Source organism: Populus alba, chromosome 11 (assembly GCF_005239225.2).
Source record: "Populus alba chromosome 11, ASM523922v2, whole genome shotgun sequence".
In the NCBI taxonomy this organism is placed as follows: domain Eukaryota; kingdom Viridiplantae; phylum Streptophyta; class Magnoliopsida; order Malpighiales; family Salicaceae; genus Populus; species Populus alba.
Window position 1 is genome coordinate 21,308,268 of NC_133294.1, and position 17,253 is coordinate 21,325,520.

Consider the following 17,253-nt stretch of genomic DNA (forward strand, 5'->3'; position numbering starts at 1 on the left):
GTTTGAAGAAAGGGAGATGGCTGTTGCAACAGAGAAGAAAATCACCCCTAATTTACCATGTGCATCAATGTATTTCCTTTTCACATTTTTATTCTGAGAACATTCCAAAAAAAAAAAAAATTACAGATCTAACAGCGTGATTAACTTTATCTATCATCTGATGCAAACCTCGACTCCCATGCTGGCACTGCAAAATCTATAAATTGACATCTAGCAAACAGGACTCTGTTGTCAAATTAACACCTACTTGAGGTTGCACATTGCATAATATTTCCTTTGGAATATAAGAATTTCCTATTAGGAAATCAATCTTCCCAAACATGCAAATCATTATCTGTACTAACCATAACAAATTAACAATGACGATATGACATACCAGGATGGATGAGTGTGCATTTGTTGGAAAAAAGCACCAGGATCCCAACTCAAGCTCTCTGAAGAGATTTCATCCAATTGGAAGACTTCAACAGGATTATCCTTTTCAAGTCTCCAGAACGATAAGGTCCAATCAACAACAACGCATCCTCCCATAGGGCAGACCAATGATACATTGATTAGTAAGTGCATCCTTCAATGACTGGACATGGTTTCTGCAAAATATTTACCAGCAAAGGGAGCATTATTTACTCGGCTCAGATGGTTTCCAGTTTATTGTCTCCCATATCAGTTGTCGTGAAATGAGGTTTAGAGGGGAAGACGAAGACAGTAGATGCAGCAATTGAGGGTTGAAATGTAGCTGAATATCTTGCTGAGGTCACTGTAACTCGAGGCAATTGTTGTGAACCTGAAGCCAATGGCACAAGCTTGTAGCTAAGGGTGTGCTCAGATTTTGGAAGAACAAAAACTGTGTCACTGTGAGACCCAGATGACACAAAACTCTGTGCATCTGCCAGTGAGTACTTGACCTCTTGAAGCAACTGTGTTTGATTCTGAATTTTAATCAAGTACATAATGGGATCTCCAAGAACAGCATAAGGAGGACATTCCAGACTCAATACCAATGGGGGCGACTCTACTTTTATGTTGGGAAGTTTATGCTTGGTCACAACCCAATCTTTTTTTGCATCAGAAGTGGACAGATCTTCCTTTTCATAATTCCTCCTCCATCTTAGAGAAACTGACCCCAAATCAAGACTTGTAGATTCCACTTCAGGAATGACAGTGAAAACCTTTTTGAACTCTTCTCCAGTAACTAGACGGGCAGGACTTAAAAGATCCATGCCACTATGTTGCAAGGTACATGGCCTCTCAACACCATCATCCACTTCAATAGACATTGACTGTAATAGCAAAGGAACCTCACTGCTGTTCTTGGCACCAATGACTAGTACACTAGTTTCATTAAGAGGAAGTGACGCCAACTGATCTGATCCATGGACAGCCTTGATTCTTGAGAGCAACAGTGGATCCTGGCGGAATGGCAACATAAACTGATGGCTAAACACAACAGCAGTCTTTCCTTCAATTTGCAAGCTCTTGTGGACATGGATTCTTTGTGAAGTTGATTCATTGCTATCTGGAAAATAGCCTAATGATACAAAGAGCATAACTGGTTTGGGTCGATGCCACTTAATTTCTAGCTTGCAGGACCATGATTCTCCATCTTTTAAGACCGGAACAGAAACCAAACCAAAAGACTGCTGAATTTTCTTAATTTTGTCAGGACCCACTAGAGATTCATCTTCTCCTTCCGGCCCAGAAACTCCAAGAAGTTCAACATGATGGCTGTCCATAGAGAATGGTTCCTCTTCCCTGGGACTAAACAGCCCACCTCCTTTTACATCTACCAGATTGATTTTCAACTCACCAGAGAATATGGCATGATCCTTGGAGACCACAGTGACAGGAATTTTGAAGCATTCCCCAACTAATGCTGGCCCGGCACCTCCTAAAATAAGATCCACTTGTGGTTCTGGTTCTTCAACCTGGGCAGCCTTCTGACCAGAAAATGCAAGAGCGGGATCCTTCGTTGGAAAAGTTTCAGCACGGTCTTCAAACTTCCAAAGAGGTAGATCCTCCATCGAAGCAGGACTTTCAGCACCACAACATATTGTGAAGTGGGGTCTCATTTTTGCAATGACATATATGCACTCTAGCTTCCCACTTTGTTCTGCATTAAACCAAATGTGGACATTATTAGTATACGATCTCACCAATCATACTGCAAGGTGATTGTTAGACAAGAAGATAACATGATAAGAAGCTCCAAATATTCAAATCTTCAACAGGATCCATCATCTTTGTCAAGTAGGGTAAGGTAGTGCCAATTCGACCCAGTCAAATTGCTAAATGAACTGTATAGGGATTTGAGATTCATAGGAAAAGGAGCACACAGTAGCACCAACATGTATGGACTATGGACATATTTTATAAGGTAATTTATATTCAAAATCAACAATGAATTCATGACAAGTATTAAGTAAGTCCCTCATAAAACCATGCACAAGGACTAGGACTAGGACTAGGCTAAAATTCAAAATGGGAGGAGAGGGGCACACCACCAGATTATGGAGGCATAATCAATATACAGCAATGCCCAGATCAAGAGCATGAAATGGATCACCCCTACGTACTACGCATTATAGGAAATGAAATAGGAGTTGGGGGGGGGGGGTAGAGAAGAGAAAGAGGGAAGTGGGAGCGAAGAAAAAAGCAGGGTGATAGAAAAACGAGAAAATCATTAGAGAGAGAAACAAACTTTAATCTCAATCTCAATGCTTAAATTACAACCGCAAAAATCAGGGTGATAGCTGCTCTTATTTAGGGACCCAAACCTACTAACAATATGAAATATAATAGATAAAGGGAATCCTAACTAGGAAATGGAATAGACCTGATTGACACATACTTCAAACACTAGATAGGAAATAAAACAAATTTCAAAATCTCAAATAACAATTAAAAATCCAATGCAAATCATCAAACGGTCAAATAATAAACCCCAGAAGTCTGGATTTGTTCTCCTTCACCACCTGGTTCAAACTTCCCAAGTGAAACCATTTCTTATTTGTGTGAGATATGACTTGTGTAAACTGTGATGAGAATGTAAATTAAAAATTTCATAAAATAAATTAACTGACCTGGTTTGACGTCATACGTTAACCTCAGCCATTTGTTTGTAACAAGTGCCAAAGAAGGAGCACTTTCAATTCGCCAACCTTGTTGGCCACTGGATACTGCAGCTGATGGGCTTTCAGAATTTGTGATGACAAAGTTACACTCTGATTGATTAAACTGTACTTCTAATTTATCAATGTCAACAGGTAGAGGTAATTGTGATAGAAGTGACACTGTAATCAAGGTGGATGCTCCTGGCTTAGTAACTGGTTCGTGAAAAGCAACTGAAGCAAGAAGTACCAATCTAAGGGGACTAACGAGATCAATTTCAAGATGCAGTGGATTTTCTCCATTCACTTTGAGATCACTATTCCCTTCAACTGACTGTAACCCGGTTTCTCCGCTAACAAGCTCAAAAACCTCCTTGTGTATAATTTCTCTCTGCGCAAGACTTGCAGGACCAGCAGGACCACATTCTTTATACCTGAGAGACTGGATCCCAGAATCAGATGATACAGGCAATGCAGCCAATTCAAGAGAATACTCAACGAACTCTTTCACTGTACCAGATTTCCTTGAGCACTCTCGCAAATAACCCAAGACTTCCCACAACAAAGTGACCCAACCCTCTTGTCTGTATAGAGATGCAACAGCATCAAGTAATTGTTTTGCGTTACTTAAATCACCTACCCCAAAGTATTCCTTTGCCATGTGGAACCCACATAAGTGGGCCATCCTCTGGGCTTTGAGATTAGAGAATGTTTCATAAGCTTTTTTAAGAAGAGCAATAATTTCAAAGGAATCTTGAAATCTTTTTCCTTCTGCAATAGCATAATGAGTGTACTCTTCATCAGTAAGGCTGCAGATTGAATAAACAACACAAATAATTAGTAGAAGTGGAATACGCAAAGCAAACATTTTGAATACTAATCAGTCAAACTTACGATTGCATGATTAAGGCATCCCCTTGCTCAAGTAACCGAGCAAACTGACCGACATAAATAGAAGGTGCTACAGATTCAGCATTACTATCAATTTCATCAGCAGTTTCAGACATTGTTATTGAAAGTTCCAACGTAGTTCTCTTCTCCTTCAAGTAGTGTGCAGCTAACTGTTTTGAGATCAAATGTTGTGTTCAACTCAGTAAAAAGTAGAGCCTGATTAAAAAGTACAAGTTTCTAGATGGTAAACAAACATGTAAAAAATTAAGTAAATAAAGCAAGAATGACATTAAGTTGGCTCATACATTTAATTTGCAAGTTATGCAACTAGAATCTTCAAAATGAAGATGCAATCTGAGAAGTTAAGATATAATAAAATCAACACCGCTTGCCCAGAGATTGGACTGACTAAAAATCCATTCAAGTGTAAACTGTACCTTTTCAATGTGAGGTGCATTTGTAGATAAAATATTGACAAGATATATAAAAAAACATCATTGTCCATGTCCTTGGAAAATGATAATACAATACACTGACAGTGTAGTCATGGTTATTAGATTGTTATGGTTACAGCTATGGGTTAAAGTATAACTTCAGACTGAAATAAAGAAAATATATTATGTATGGCAAATCCATGAACCATCAGCTTAAATTTGAGATTTAAGATAATATCAAAACATGACATCAAGACTATCATATATGGTCACACAAGAAACTCCTCTATGTTTATCTCCCAAGTGGCATCAAAGCTCAAAGTTTGAATGGATGCATGCCATGATGCCACAAACACTACCCTGGTTACGAGGTTTTGCATGGTATAGTGGTTAAGAATGAATGGTGATTCCCATGGTTTCTCCTCCCTCGGTTGAGTAGCCTCTTGGTGATCCTCAAAGCATCATTATCGAAGGATTTTGCTCAAGTTGGGTAGTCCCCAATGTGAATGGCACTAATTCTTAAGGGGGATCTTTATTAGCAACAGGTATGGGTAAGAATTCTACATTAATTAAAAGTCAAGAAAGTTAGACATAAATGGATCCATAACACCTTTGCCTTTTATGCTCAAGGTAGTGAACGAAAAAATCATTGAGATTCTCCTACATTTTCTCATAAGAAACTTTCCAGTGCTCACCTCTCCATAAAACTACATGCAGGACAAGCACAAAACATGAAAAGAAAAGTACCCCCTCTTCAAAAAAGGAAAAAAAAAAGAGAGAGAACAAAAAGGAAAGGAAAACAAAAGAAAAAATATGTCTGATTAATTAACAACTCAGCATTGGTCAAATCTTGGACTGCAATAACCTGTCCCCTTAGGATTTCAAAACGAGCATGCCAATAAGATGCTAAATTTTTTGGTGAAAATCATTTCTCATCTTTCCTTTTGCTGCTCCTTTTTAATTAAAAGACAGGGTGAAAACATTCATATATCAACTGTAATATGGGGAAACAGCAGTTGCTCCCAAACACAATAAGAAGTTAAAATACCAGGAAGTTATAGAAAGTCACTCACCTGATAATAATAAGCTGGTAGAAATTCCCACTCAGTCAAAGCCAGGTCTGCAGTGCCTAAAGTTGTATTTGAATTGCTATGAATAGTTTTTGAGCTTGTCTCGAGCAATTCAGCAAACACCAGAAATTGTCTGCTCATCCATTCCCAGTGAAGAAACGCAACATCTGTGGGTCCTACAAGCCTCCTGTATGAAACATTATGCTGGCGGAACCATGTAATTGCTTCTACCACCTTTCCACCATGCAATAACAGGGTTGCTATTTTGAAATGCAATTGCTCTGCAACAGTTTTTATCTGAATCAGGCGTTGAATCAATGGCAACTTCTTTGCTGTCCCAACCATCTGATGACAAACTTATTAGTCCAAGTAAAGGAATAGTATCTATGAAAACATTCTGTAGAATGAACATGGATAAATGAAAAAAAGACGTGTTTGGAATTGTATGGGTACATGAATATACCTCCCGCAATATTTGATATGCATCCTCATAAAACCTCAAAGCTTCAACCCAATCTCTCCGGAACTCTGCATATACAGCAACCTAGCAATTCAAGACAACAAAGTGAGCAATTTAAACTGACTTACACATTGATTGATATTTAAAATGACAGACCTTGCATATTGTCTTTTGTGGAAGTACTAGATTACATACATTATCTATGCTTACACAAATTCATAAGAACAAGCAACAAAATACTGCAAGCTCATTCCAAGTTAGCAGTGAATCAAAGGTTTGTGTTACATTTACTGTTGAAAATAATCAAAGGATTCTTCATCACTCAAAAGAGCGCTCACTAGCATGACACAATTAAAGTCATAATATAACCATCCAGGCTTCACCAGCACAATTCAATAATCACATAACAAGTTTTAATCTCTTGATCAAACAAAAGTGAAAACCCTTACTTTAAAGCAATAGCGAACATTCAACTCATGAGAATTGAAACTCTTCTTTTCAACACGAGTTTTAATCTTCCGCCCTTCATCTTTATAGTACACATTCGCTAATTCCGCAAACGTGCCTCGCAGCCTGAAAAATCCGCACTCCACATTCACATTGACCATAAAAACACATAAATCACAAACAACAAGACAACAAAACATGCCTGTCAAGTGATTGTTTCAGTAGCAAATCATCACTAGCATTGAAAATAACAAGATATTTCGCATCAATTTCCGCACGCTTGCGTAACGCAATCATTCGATCCTCACTGATCTCATCTGCATCATGATCAGTAACAATCTAAAAATTATCAAAATCATCAACTTTACCATCTCAATTAATTAGAACATTACAGGATAAAGAAAATTACCATTCGAAGAAGATTGCACAACAACAACAATCAATTTAATATTCTTCGGCCGAGTCGCATTTCTGCTCACCAACAACACAACAAAAATAATTAGCAAGACGAAGCGGAATTAATAGAAAAGAAAAGAAAAACTGCATATTAAGATATTATTTACTTGATATTTTCAATGTCAGTACAAACTTGAAGCCATTGAGCAGGATCGCCAGAAACATGACCGGAGCTAAAAAGAGCAGCGACGACAGCCGGAACTCGAGTTCGATGTTTAAGTAGCCAATCTCTCTTTAAAATTCCTCCATTATTAGCTGGATCAGATTTGGTCGGCTTGGAGAGGAGGAGAGTGATTTTGGAGAAATCGGGTAAGGCTAAAGTGTTTATCGGCGGTTGTTCAGCGTTGAGAAAAGAGGAGATTAGCGAGTGGTGATCCGTGCAGCCTACTAGTGAAACCAGTGCTACCGGTGGCGTGCGTAATTCTTCTGGATATTCTTCCATTGCTGTTGAAATGAATTGATTTGGATTTGGATTTGTGTCAAAATCTTCAGTCTGTTTTCTGCCGGTGACGATTTGAAGGAAGGAATGGACATTTCTTTTTTTTCCTCCTATCACATCTTTAGTGGGCTGGACTGGACTGGACCATGTGATCCACCAGAAGCGGATCTGTTGACTGTATCCAGCATTCCGGCCCACTAACTTCTGGTTTTCCCTCTCTCTTTTTTCCCCGATATATTTTGCCTACATTTTATTTTTTGTGTTATATATATATATATATATATATATATATATATATATATAGAAGAGTGCGTTTGGAGAATCCTATTGACTGTAGCTTTCTCCCTCCTCAGGGAAAAGCATGACCTCTGTCGCCCAGCAATCTCACAGTTATTGGTCTGTGAAGATACATTGCCAGTTGCTTCATTTTATTTGAATAAAATGTGCTTGAGAGTTTGATTATAATTGCTTTTTAAAATATTTTTTATATAAAAATATATTAAAATAATATTTTTTTATTTTTAAAATTTATTTTTGAGATCTGCACATTAAAACAATCTCAAATATATAAAAAAATTAATTTTTAAAAAAATATAAAACAGCTCCCGTTTCCAAATTAGCTATAAGCTAAACATAAATTTATGCTTGAGAGGTGATTGTCCATGTACTAACAAGAGAGAGATACTAAAATAAAAAAAAAAGAGTGACGATGGCCTTCTAAACTGCTTGAATCTCACAAGTGAACAGAAAATCTCACCTGAGTTAGACCCCATATATCCTCCTTGTGAGAAGTTTGGTTTCCAACTCCGATTCCTCCTTGTGAGAAGTTTGGTTTCCAACTCCGATTCAACTAGGAAAAGTATAACATGCCATGGTGCCTTAAACTATCCACATCTCAAGTTGACATTGATTGATAGAATTTTTTGCTACGTATGAACTACTACTAGTGAGGAACATGGACTGGAAGCAGAGCTGATATTTGCCCGCTCTAGACCATTCTCGGGTTTGAGAGAGTTAGTTCAGTTCAGGATTGGGGCCATGGGAGGGAGCATAGCTGCTGGGACTTGGGAGTACCTTTCCCATAATTCAAAGCAATTCACTTTCTGAAACAACTTTAAACACGGACAGCACATAATTAACAACCTTTCATTATATCAGAATGTCACAAGCACAAACTTTTAATCTTCATCCATTAACAAGTTGCAAGGTCTAATAGAAACACTTCACATTATACATGGTTCATATGACTCCAATACTAAATCAGCTATACTGCTGGTGGTCTCATGAAACTAAAAGGTAGACATAACACATCCAATAAGCCAAACATGCCTCGATGCTGATTCAGGCGCAAAATGCACATCCCCATCCATCCCTCAGCGTGCCTCATATTGCACAACTGCAACAAGAAAATTTACATGTCAGACACATGCCTAAGCACCAATTCCTTAAAATCATCGTGTCCAGGGGTTGTGGATTGCAGTTCCAGATACAAATAGTCAGAATTATTGATGGCAAAACCACACATAGGATAAAAACAAGCATATGATAGATAGGTAGTTAACAGCCACATGTGAAAATCATCAAGAAATAACATAAGTCCTAGGTAGACCAAAGTGATATATCCTAGGTACTAAGTGCATAGACTGGCATTGCATTACATGAATTTAGGAAAAAAAATCTGAAGTAGGGTTTCCAATGCTTTTTTGACCGATGCAGCATACATTGATGAATCATTTACATATAGAGACATAAATGCTTAGCCAGCCAACCAAATTATTGTGCCTTGCCCACACTTTTTGAAGTCACCACCTTTGCTCTTCATTTGCGTCAATTACACATATTGATTTTGAACTCCTGCCATTAATTCTAAATACAACACACAAGCATAATCTTTAAAGTTCTACCATGACGAACTATCTAAAACAATATAACTTGATGTGTACATCATGCACAACAACCACTGAAAAAGAAAACAAAAACTGAGCTGCTTCACATGAATTGTGTGAAACACTACCGACCACCACCATGATTGAAGTTAGCAACTATTTAGGAAGCAGAAACAACCAAACAGCAATGTGACCACGTCAATGAACCAAAGCTCCTTAATTTCTACGCTAAAATGTACATTCATGACACCACCAAAATGCAACATCTACAAACCACCACCCTACCAAAACCCGCAAATTAAACACAAATACCTAGTTCATCGAGAAAAAAACATTGCAAATTCTTAACCAACAGGAACCCCTCAAAAAACCAAACAAAACAGTGATAGTGTTCAACCCCCCCCCAAAAAAAAAAAAAAAAAAAGAAATATTACAATAACCACCTCAAAAACTTAATCTAACTAACACAAGCCCACATAAAAAACATGAGGGAAACAACAAAATAAATAAAATAAAAACGTACTTCGACGAGTACGCTTCTTGTAAAGAATACGGTAACCGCACTCTCTGCACTGAATAACATCTCCTGGCTTTAATGTATTCTCCATTCCACAATCTACAAAAATTAAGAAATATATAAATAAAACATGATCAAAAGCAAAATTTAAAAGAAACCCACGATTCTATTTCATTGTCAGTAACAGAACGTGAAATTCTTGCCTCCACAGATGTAGCTGACAGGTTCTGGTTGAGGATCCATAGCTCAGCAGAGAGGGTTTTAGGGTTTCTCTTTTTTTTGTTTGACAATTTGACGACCTGGCGTGCGCGTTTGAGTTTTATTTCAATTTAACGACCTGACGGGCCTGTACTGGATCACAGTTACTAAACTTTTTCTAAATAGTTAATTTGGAATTCGGCTGACCCAGCCCGTAGCCCGTGATAGATTTCAAAAAATTAGTCAACTCAAAGTTCACTCAATCACGGATTAACATATGGTCGTTCAAAACTTCATTTAGTTTTTTTATTTAATTTTTTTTAAAATAATATTATTTTTATTGATCTATATTAACTCACTCAACCTTTATTTTATATCACATCATGAACAAAATCTGATGTAATAACTTCAAGATTTATTACTTTGTATTGTTTAGAATTTAAAAATTATTAAAAAATTAAAAATTAATTTGTTCTTTGAAAAGCAAGTTATGAAGTTTCACCATCGTCCAAAGTAGTTATAATTACAAAAAAAATCTAAAATGTATCATGTTTTTATTATAGCAATTCGTGATGAATTTTTTTTTTACAATTTAGTCCTCAAATTTTATTTTCCCAAATCTTTTCTAAAAACAAAAAAGAATGCAAATTAAATTTTTACCATACAAAATAAACTAAATCAATTTTAAAAAAAAATGATGTGTGAGGACCAATCCTTAAACCTAGCAATCAATCCATTACATGAACAAAATAGATTTTCAGAAACAAAACTGATAAGCATGGGACAATAGTTAAAAATAAAATTACACTAGTTGTCAAAAGTTATAACCAAGAAGAAGACATTGACTGTGAAAAAACCCATGACCAATTTAAGTTAAGGAAGGACAAAATTGAAAATGAGGGGCCCATAGTATAAAACAAAAACAAAAAAATGGCAGTTTAAAAAATGGGGTAAAAATTTATCTTGTCCCTCCTATATTTTAAATTATAACCTTTTTGGTTCCTTGATATTTTAAAATTTTAATTGTGGTACAAAACCTGCTTTTCAATCAATTATTTGAAAAATAAAAGAGAAAGTCACCGGATGTCGGTTGTAGAGAGAGAAAGTATTGGTTGACATTAATATAATCCATAAAAAAAAAAAAATTTGATTTCGATATAAATGAATTTCATTAAATGAGGGGAGTCAAATAGATGTTCTTTGGCCTCCCATTTTCCAGGATTGTAGATCTTAGCCTTAGAAAGTTTTTTTTTTTTTTTAGTTTGATTTTAGATCAATTTTTAAGTTATTTTGAGTCGTATCAAGTATATAAAGTGTTTGAGTTAATTTTTTTAAAAAATGGATGAGAAATAGATGTTTAGGTGAAAAAGTCACCACCTTTGATTTTTAAGCCATAACATTGGTTACAATCCAGGGACAAGCAAATAACATGTTGTCTATCTTACCAGGCAAAATATCATCAACTCTTTTTTTCTCCAAAGGAATCTAGTAGTAGAATATAGATCATCTACCCTTAAAAACCTAAAAAAAAAGAGGAAGTCAAGCCAAGCATGATAAGCCACCCAAACAAGGTTTGCGTGCATGGGTATTTTTTTTGTTAATTTATTTTTATTAATTTCATCATCTAAAGTTGAATTTTTATTTTATTTTATGAAACGTTGTCTTTTTTTATTATCATTTTATTAAATAAAATATTATTTCCGTATTGCCATATTAAATTTTTTAATTTACATCCTTTTTCATTTAATTAATTAATTATGCATGGATAAAATTTTGAGTTTATCATTTTAATCTTTTTTATATAAAATAAATAGTTAAAAGAGTGCATATTTATTTTTCTTTATGTTGAAAAAAAAAAAAAAAAAAAAACCGACGCTAGCAAGTTGATGGCCTACACACGTTAAAATATCTTGTTTTGCAAAGGAAGTCGTAGAGGGCCAACTCCTCACCTGTCTTGTTCCCATCCGAGTTTCGTGAAGTTTTTGTTTTCTCAGCCACAAAACAAGAGAAGTTCACATTAGTTGTCCAGGAAAAAATCAAACAAACAAAATCCATCGTTTCAATGGCACTCGACATACATCTGATACAGTGATATAGAGCACTGAATATTACTCGCACATATGTATGTCCAGGTCTCTTCTCTCTCCTTAATTTATTAATTCTCCTGTAACAGCTGCACATCCTTTCGTTTCCCTGTCAACATGGGTTTTTCTCAGAACTTGTTTCTGATCATCACAGCTTCAGTGATCCTTGTTGATGTTGCTACAGCTTGCTCTAATGGACAATGCAAGGTTCGTGTCTTCTCTTTTACTTGCACGTCATCGAGATTAACCATTTTAAGCTCTGATTGTTTTTGTTTTTTTTTTTTGCTAATCCATCTCTGTAAAATTCAATATTTAGATACTCGATGAATGTTCATCGAACCAAGATTGTGAAGCTGGACTCTATTGTTTCTCTTGTCCAGCAGGATTTTCAGGTTCTAGATGTGTAAGATCAACCATCACAGACCAATTCAAGCTTCTGGTACTTCCCTATTTCTCTTTTTGCTCAATAATTATGAGGGTCACGAGTTTGCTAGGGCAACATTTAGTTCGCACACGCTTGATTGATTCATCTTGAGTGGTTTGTTTTGCGTTTTTTCTTTACACGATGAACACTTGACAGACTTTTGGTTTAGGTCTGTTGCATGATGATACCATGAAGATGGGGAGGGTGAGTGTTACAAATCAAAAGAGGAAAAGTAATAGATATAGGCCATACATTTTCTTCATCAAGTGAGAATTGGAATGGATATTGATCGGAATGTTCTATATCAACCAAGGATTTCTTTCCGGGCAGTTTCCAGGAGGGTCATCAACCACAACCACCAGGAATTCACTCTGCACCACGCAAATTGGACGAATATTAGGGTGGCTGGTGTACTGTTGTTTTTGAAATGGAGGGCCTGCCTTGGCCATGGCCCATTTAATAATAGACTGAGACCTGCCTAAATAAAAAGGGGCCCTCCTTAAGATGGAGGAGTACCGACTGAATTTCAGTGACAGTTGATACCGAGTTGCAGAGTAGAAACTGGTAGGTTCAGAATTATAAAGAAGCTGGGAATTCCGAGTGGAAAGCTGCAGAATTGGATATTGCATCATAAATTGAATCTTTTGTTCGTAATATCATTTTCAACTTGAATCATTGTTATGTTTATAGGGTGCACCCGTAAATAAATGTAGTCTAAGAAAGTGCGTATTTGATATTGCAATAGCTTTTGTAATTATAATTTTTTAAAAAAATCAAGATTTTAAAAAAGAATATGAAGTAAAACATGGTGTTTTTATTAACCAAACACTTTTAAATTTATAAATGTGACAAAACTTAGATCACACCATGTGAATGATTTCCTATTTAACTACCAATACACAAATTAAGTAACTTTTCTTCTTTCTTTTCTTAATAGAACAATTCCTTGCCGTTCAACAAATATGCATTTCTGACGACCCACAATGCATTTGCTATTGATGGATACCCATCTCACACCGGAATCCCTCGAATCACAGTCACCAATCAAGAAGACAGCATCACAGAGCAACTAAATGTAAATGTTTTTTTCCTATTTACACTTTTTTTTCTTTACAATGTTGGAACGTTTTTTGTTAATTAACAAGTTCCATTAATAATCTGACTGCAGAATGGAGCTCGAGCCTTGATGCTTGATACTTATGATTTTCATGGAGATGTATGGTTATGCCATTCATTTAAAGGACAATGCTATGACTTTACTGCATTTGTATGTACATTATTCCCTACAGAGTCATCTGATTTTATTTTTCCTTTTATTTTTAATGATGTGTGAAATGTAAATGTTTGCCCTAGTAGGGTCCAGCTATTGACACTCTTAAAGAAATTGAAGCTTTCTTATCAGCAAATCCAATAGAGATTGTTACATTAATCTTAGAAGATTATGTTCAAGCCCCAAATGGACTAACCAAGGTCTTCGCTGATTCTGGGCTAATGAAATATTGGTTTCCTGTGTCAAAAATGCCCAAAAATGGTCAAGATTGGCCACTAGTTAGTGACATGGTCCAGAACAACCAAAGACTACTTGTTTTCACTTCAATTCAATCCAAGGAAGCAAGTGAAGGCATTGCTTACCAATGGAATTACATGGTTGAAAATCAATGTAAGAAACTTCCTTTCAATTTTGTACTTGTAGAATTTATGATTCCATATGCATATAATATTAGTTTAAACACTTTTTTTTTATGGCAGATGGGGATGATGGCATGAAAGCAGGAAGCTGCCCTAATAGAAAAGAGTCCTCATCTCTTGACGACAAGAGTAGATCATTGGTGTTGATAAATTACTTTAGGTCTATTTCCAACAAGGAACTCTCTTGTGAAGATAATTCAGAAAATCTCATAAACATGCTTCGTACTTGTGATGGTGCTGCTGCCGGCAGATGGGCAAATTTTGTTGCTGTAAATTATTACAAGGTATACTTATCACATGTAAATTATCTAATAATTTCAAGTTCAATTAACATTCAAAACAAAATACAAGAGCTCAAAAGAAACATAATTTTTTTTTTGGTGCATGGGGCTGCAGAGGAGTGAAGGAGGAGGATCATTTCAAGCCGTGGACTTGCTAAATGGAAAGCTATTGTGCGGGTGTGATGATATCCATGCATGTGTGGTAAGTTCTAACGAGGATTTAGCTTACTAATTGCCATATCAAATTGATTTTAATGCTTGCATTACTATTCCAAACCATATTTTTGTGTTTATTTTACAGTCTTGTGATTGCATGAACTTATTCTTCTTGTTTGGACTCATGTGGATAGTAGGGCATATCAAATTAGTTCATCAAATTTCTTACCCAAATCAAGTTTTCCATGATAATGTAATCCCAATTCTGAAAAATTTATCTAACCATACAATGTATTTTCTTTACTTGCAGCCTGGATCCACTTCAAAAGCATGCTCTCTCTAATAGCAATGACAACCATCCATAACCCAATAGACTAGGAATTTGGGAGGTTTGTATTTTGTAATAAAATTGATCCAATATTACTTTAGAAAATGTTATACATTGTGTAGTTACAATGTTGGAGCCAAAGAATATTACGTCAACCAAATTGAAGAAACTTCCTGCATGTTCTAAGAAATTTACACCCCTAAACTCCAGTGATATAAGATGGGTTCACGAATAGATATGAAAATTTAATATGAAGTTAATGAATACTAATCTAGCCTCATTTTAATGAGTAGATTTTTTTAAGATAATACTTGATAGGTGATGGATACAATATAGATATTATCAAATTTGATATAAAACCCGACTCAAAATTAATTTGAAATATATCGCGCGTACGAGCGCACGCGCGTGTTATTTATTTTTTGTTGTGTAATAAATAAAAGTTGAATAATCGATATCTACCTGTAGACCTTAAATTCAATGAATAAGAAATGAATATTCAATACATATAAAAAACACGGATAACATTAACATTTTTACTCGCAAACGCATAGAGTACATCCAACTTCATAGCATGTGGACCTCAATTCACAAATCCAACAAGGATTTAAAGTACATATTTAAATGTCGGTTGCGTGATGGAAACCAATCAAAAACTAATAGATCTAGGCTTTATGTTATTAAAATGTGCTTTAATGTTTTATTTTAGTTAATTTATGCACATTTTAAATAGAGGAATGAGCATGTGGGATGCAAAATGCTTGCAATAAGACATAAAATTACATAACAAGAAAACAATAGCAACCATTGTCAATTGCTAATTGATATCATTGAAAACTGTTTAAGTTTCTTTTAAAGTATGCTCAACTTGTTTCATTGTTTGTACAATGTAAAGTTTTTAAACTTGATCCAGTAGTTGACCCGATTCAAGGCTCAAGTTATGAGTTTTGACTGGGTTATCACATGTTGATTCTATTTTTTATAAATCAAAACAATATTATTTTTGTTAAAAAAAGTCAACGGGTTGCATTAGACTTTTAATCAAATCTTGTCGGATCATTAAGTTAACCCAAGTTTTTTATCAGGTTACTCTTGTTTTTATCTTTTTTTTTTAAATTAGCCCAGTTTCATCTTTGAATTAGCCAAGCCCTGGGTCAACCCATTAGGTTGAGCCAAATTTGATTTTAAAACTATGGTACAGTGAGCTACAAAAGAAGAGTGCTAAAATTATAAAAGTGGATTTGTTAGAAAATGAAAATAAATCCCAAAAATGATCAACTATATATGGACTATCCTTTTAGTTAGTACTCGCGGGTAATGAGCAACCAACGGTCTATTATCCAACACAAAAACTCTATAAGATTTTCTAAAGTTTTTTAAGATTTTTTAGTTAATCAACCCTAATCTGCAACTTTCATTTCCTCGTATTCAATTTATGTGAAGATCTAAGCAGTTATAAAGTATTGTTCTAAAAAGTGTGGCTTTTTCACTGTACAATGCTCCACTATTCATTCTCTCACACATTACTGTGGATAGACTGTGCAAAATTTTATGTTTTTTTTAATGGAGTCCTCAAACCTTTTTTTCCCAGCAATTTAGTCTTAATTGAAGACCAATTAATTTTTATTTCTTATGAAAATATGAGATTAAAAAAAAAAGACCAAAATAAAAAGGACATCAAACATAAGTGACATGCCCTAAGTTTTGTAAGTCAGAGTATTGCTAAGGTTGATGCATGAGACCCGCATAAATACACATTTAGGTCCTCTAATAGTTATATAATTGAATTTATCATTCTATAAAATGATTATTTAAATATATTTTTTAAATTTAGAGTGTTTGAAAGGTCAATTTCTAAAATTCTTGAGGTGAGGGATGATTGTAGAATCCTGCAAATTTTATAAAAGGATAGTATAAAATCCTCAACATTAACCTAAGAAAAAAGAGAAAAATTCTAATATCAACATCAACAAAAACATTATGTTTCCCATTATAACTAAATAGGTGATATATCCTTCCACAATTTATTATTTTATTAGCAATCTCTCTTACATGTATTAATATATTCATGGATCTTGAATTATATTTTTTAAAAATTACATTTTATTAAATACACCGAGTCAATATAAGATTAGGTTTTTTATCATCATTTTTAAATCTCTTCTCGAGCTTAATTTAGAACAAAAATTTAGATTTTTGATTGGATTATACTAGATGAATTTTCCTTTATTTTTTTTTAGTTGAAACTCATCTTAACTCGGTCAATATTTCAAATTACCATGTCATGTCATGGATAAAAGTCGGTTTTTAAATCAATGCTTCCAATATTATTAGAAAACAATTAATTTAATCCTGAAAATTAAGTTTAAAAACACTTTCGAGTCAA

At 34.9% G+C, this 17,253-nt stretch overlaps 3 protein-coding genes across 6 annotated transcripts; 1 reads left to right on the top strand and 2 right to left on the bottom strand.

Moving 5' to 3' along the window:
* Positions 1-41: 41 nt before the first annotated feature.
* Positions 42-7,397, bottom strand: LOC118040719 (uncharacterized). The gene is made up of 9 exons (XM_035047728.1): positions 6,973-7,397; positions 6,819-6,880; positions 6,612-6,726; positions 6,412-6,535; positions 5,966-6,046; positions 5,506-5,847; positions 4,002-4,168; positions 3,081-3,916; positions 42-2,110 (listed from the first exon to the last, which is right to left on the bottom strand). Exons 1-9 carry the CDS (start codon positions 7,305-7,307, stop codon positions 633-635), a joined length of 3,540 nt encoding a protein of 1,179 aa, XP_034903619.1. The 5' UTR covers positions 7,308-7,397; the 3' UTR covers positions 42-632.
* Positions 7,398-8,432: 1,035 nt separating this feature from the next.
* On the bottom strand, positions 8,433-10,068 carry LOC118040720 (DNA-directed RNA polymerases II, IV and V subunit 12). Its single transcript, XM_035047729.2, has 3 exons — positions 9,911-10,068; positions 9,714-9,806; positions 8,433-8,700 (listed from the first exon to the last, which is right to left on the bottom strand). Exons 1-3 carry the CDS (start codon positions 9,948-9,950, stop codon positions 8,678-8,680), a joined length of 156 nt encoding a protein of 51 aa, XP_034903620.1. The 5' UTR covers positions 9,951-10,068; the 3' UTR covers positions 8,433-8,677.
* Positions 10,069-11,829: 1,761 nt separating this feature from the next.
* On the top strand, positions 11,830-15,057 carry LOC118040721 (PI-PLC X domain-containing protein At5g67130). 4 transcript variants are annotated; one of them, XM_035047732.2, is made up of 9 exons: positions 11,830-12,037; positions 12,144-12,196; positions 12,373-12,428; positions 13,351-13,488; positions 13,582-13,680; positions 13,770-14,073; positions 14,163-14,386; positions 14,499-14,585; positions 14,850-15,057. In XM_035047732.2, the coding sequence occupies exons 2-9, from the start codon at positions 12,190-12,192 to the stop codon at positions 14,880-14,882; spliced, it is 948 nt and encodes a 315-aa protein (XP_034903623.1). In that variant the 5' UTR covers positions 11,830-12,037; positions 12,144-12,189; the 3' UTR covers positions 14,883-15,057. The 4 variants fall into 4 exon arrangements, with proteins under 4 accessions (XP_034903623.1, XP_034903624.1, XP_034903622.1 ...); XM_035047733.2 differs by having other exon boundaries at positions 11,830-12,027; XM_035047731.2 differs by having other exon boundaries at positions 11,830-12,196.
* The last annotated feature ends 2,196 nt before the right edge of the window (positions 15,058-17,253 follow it).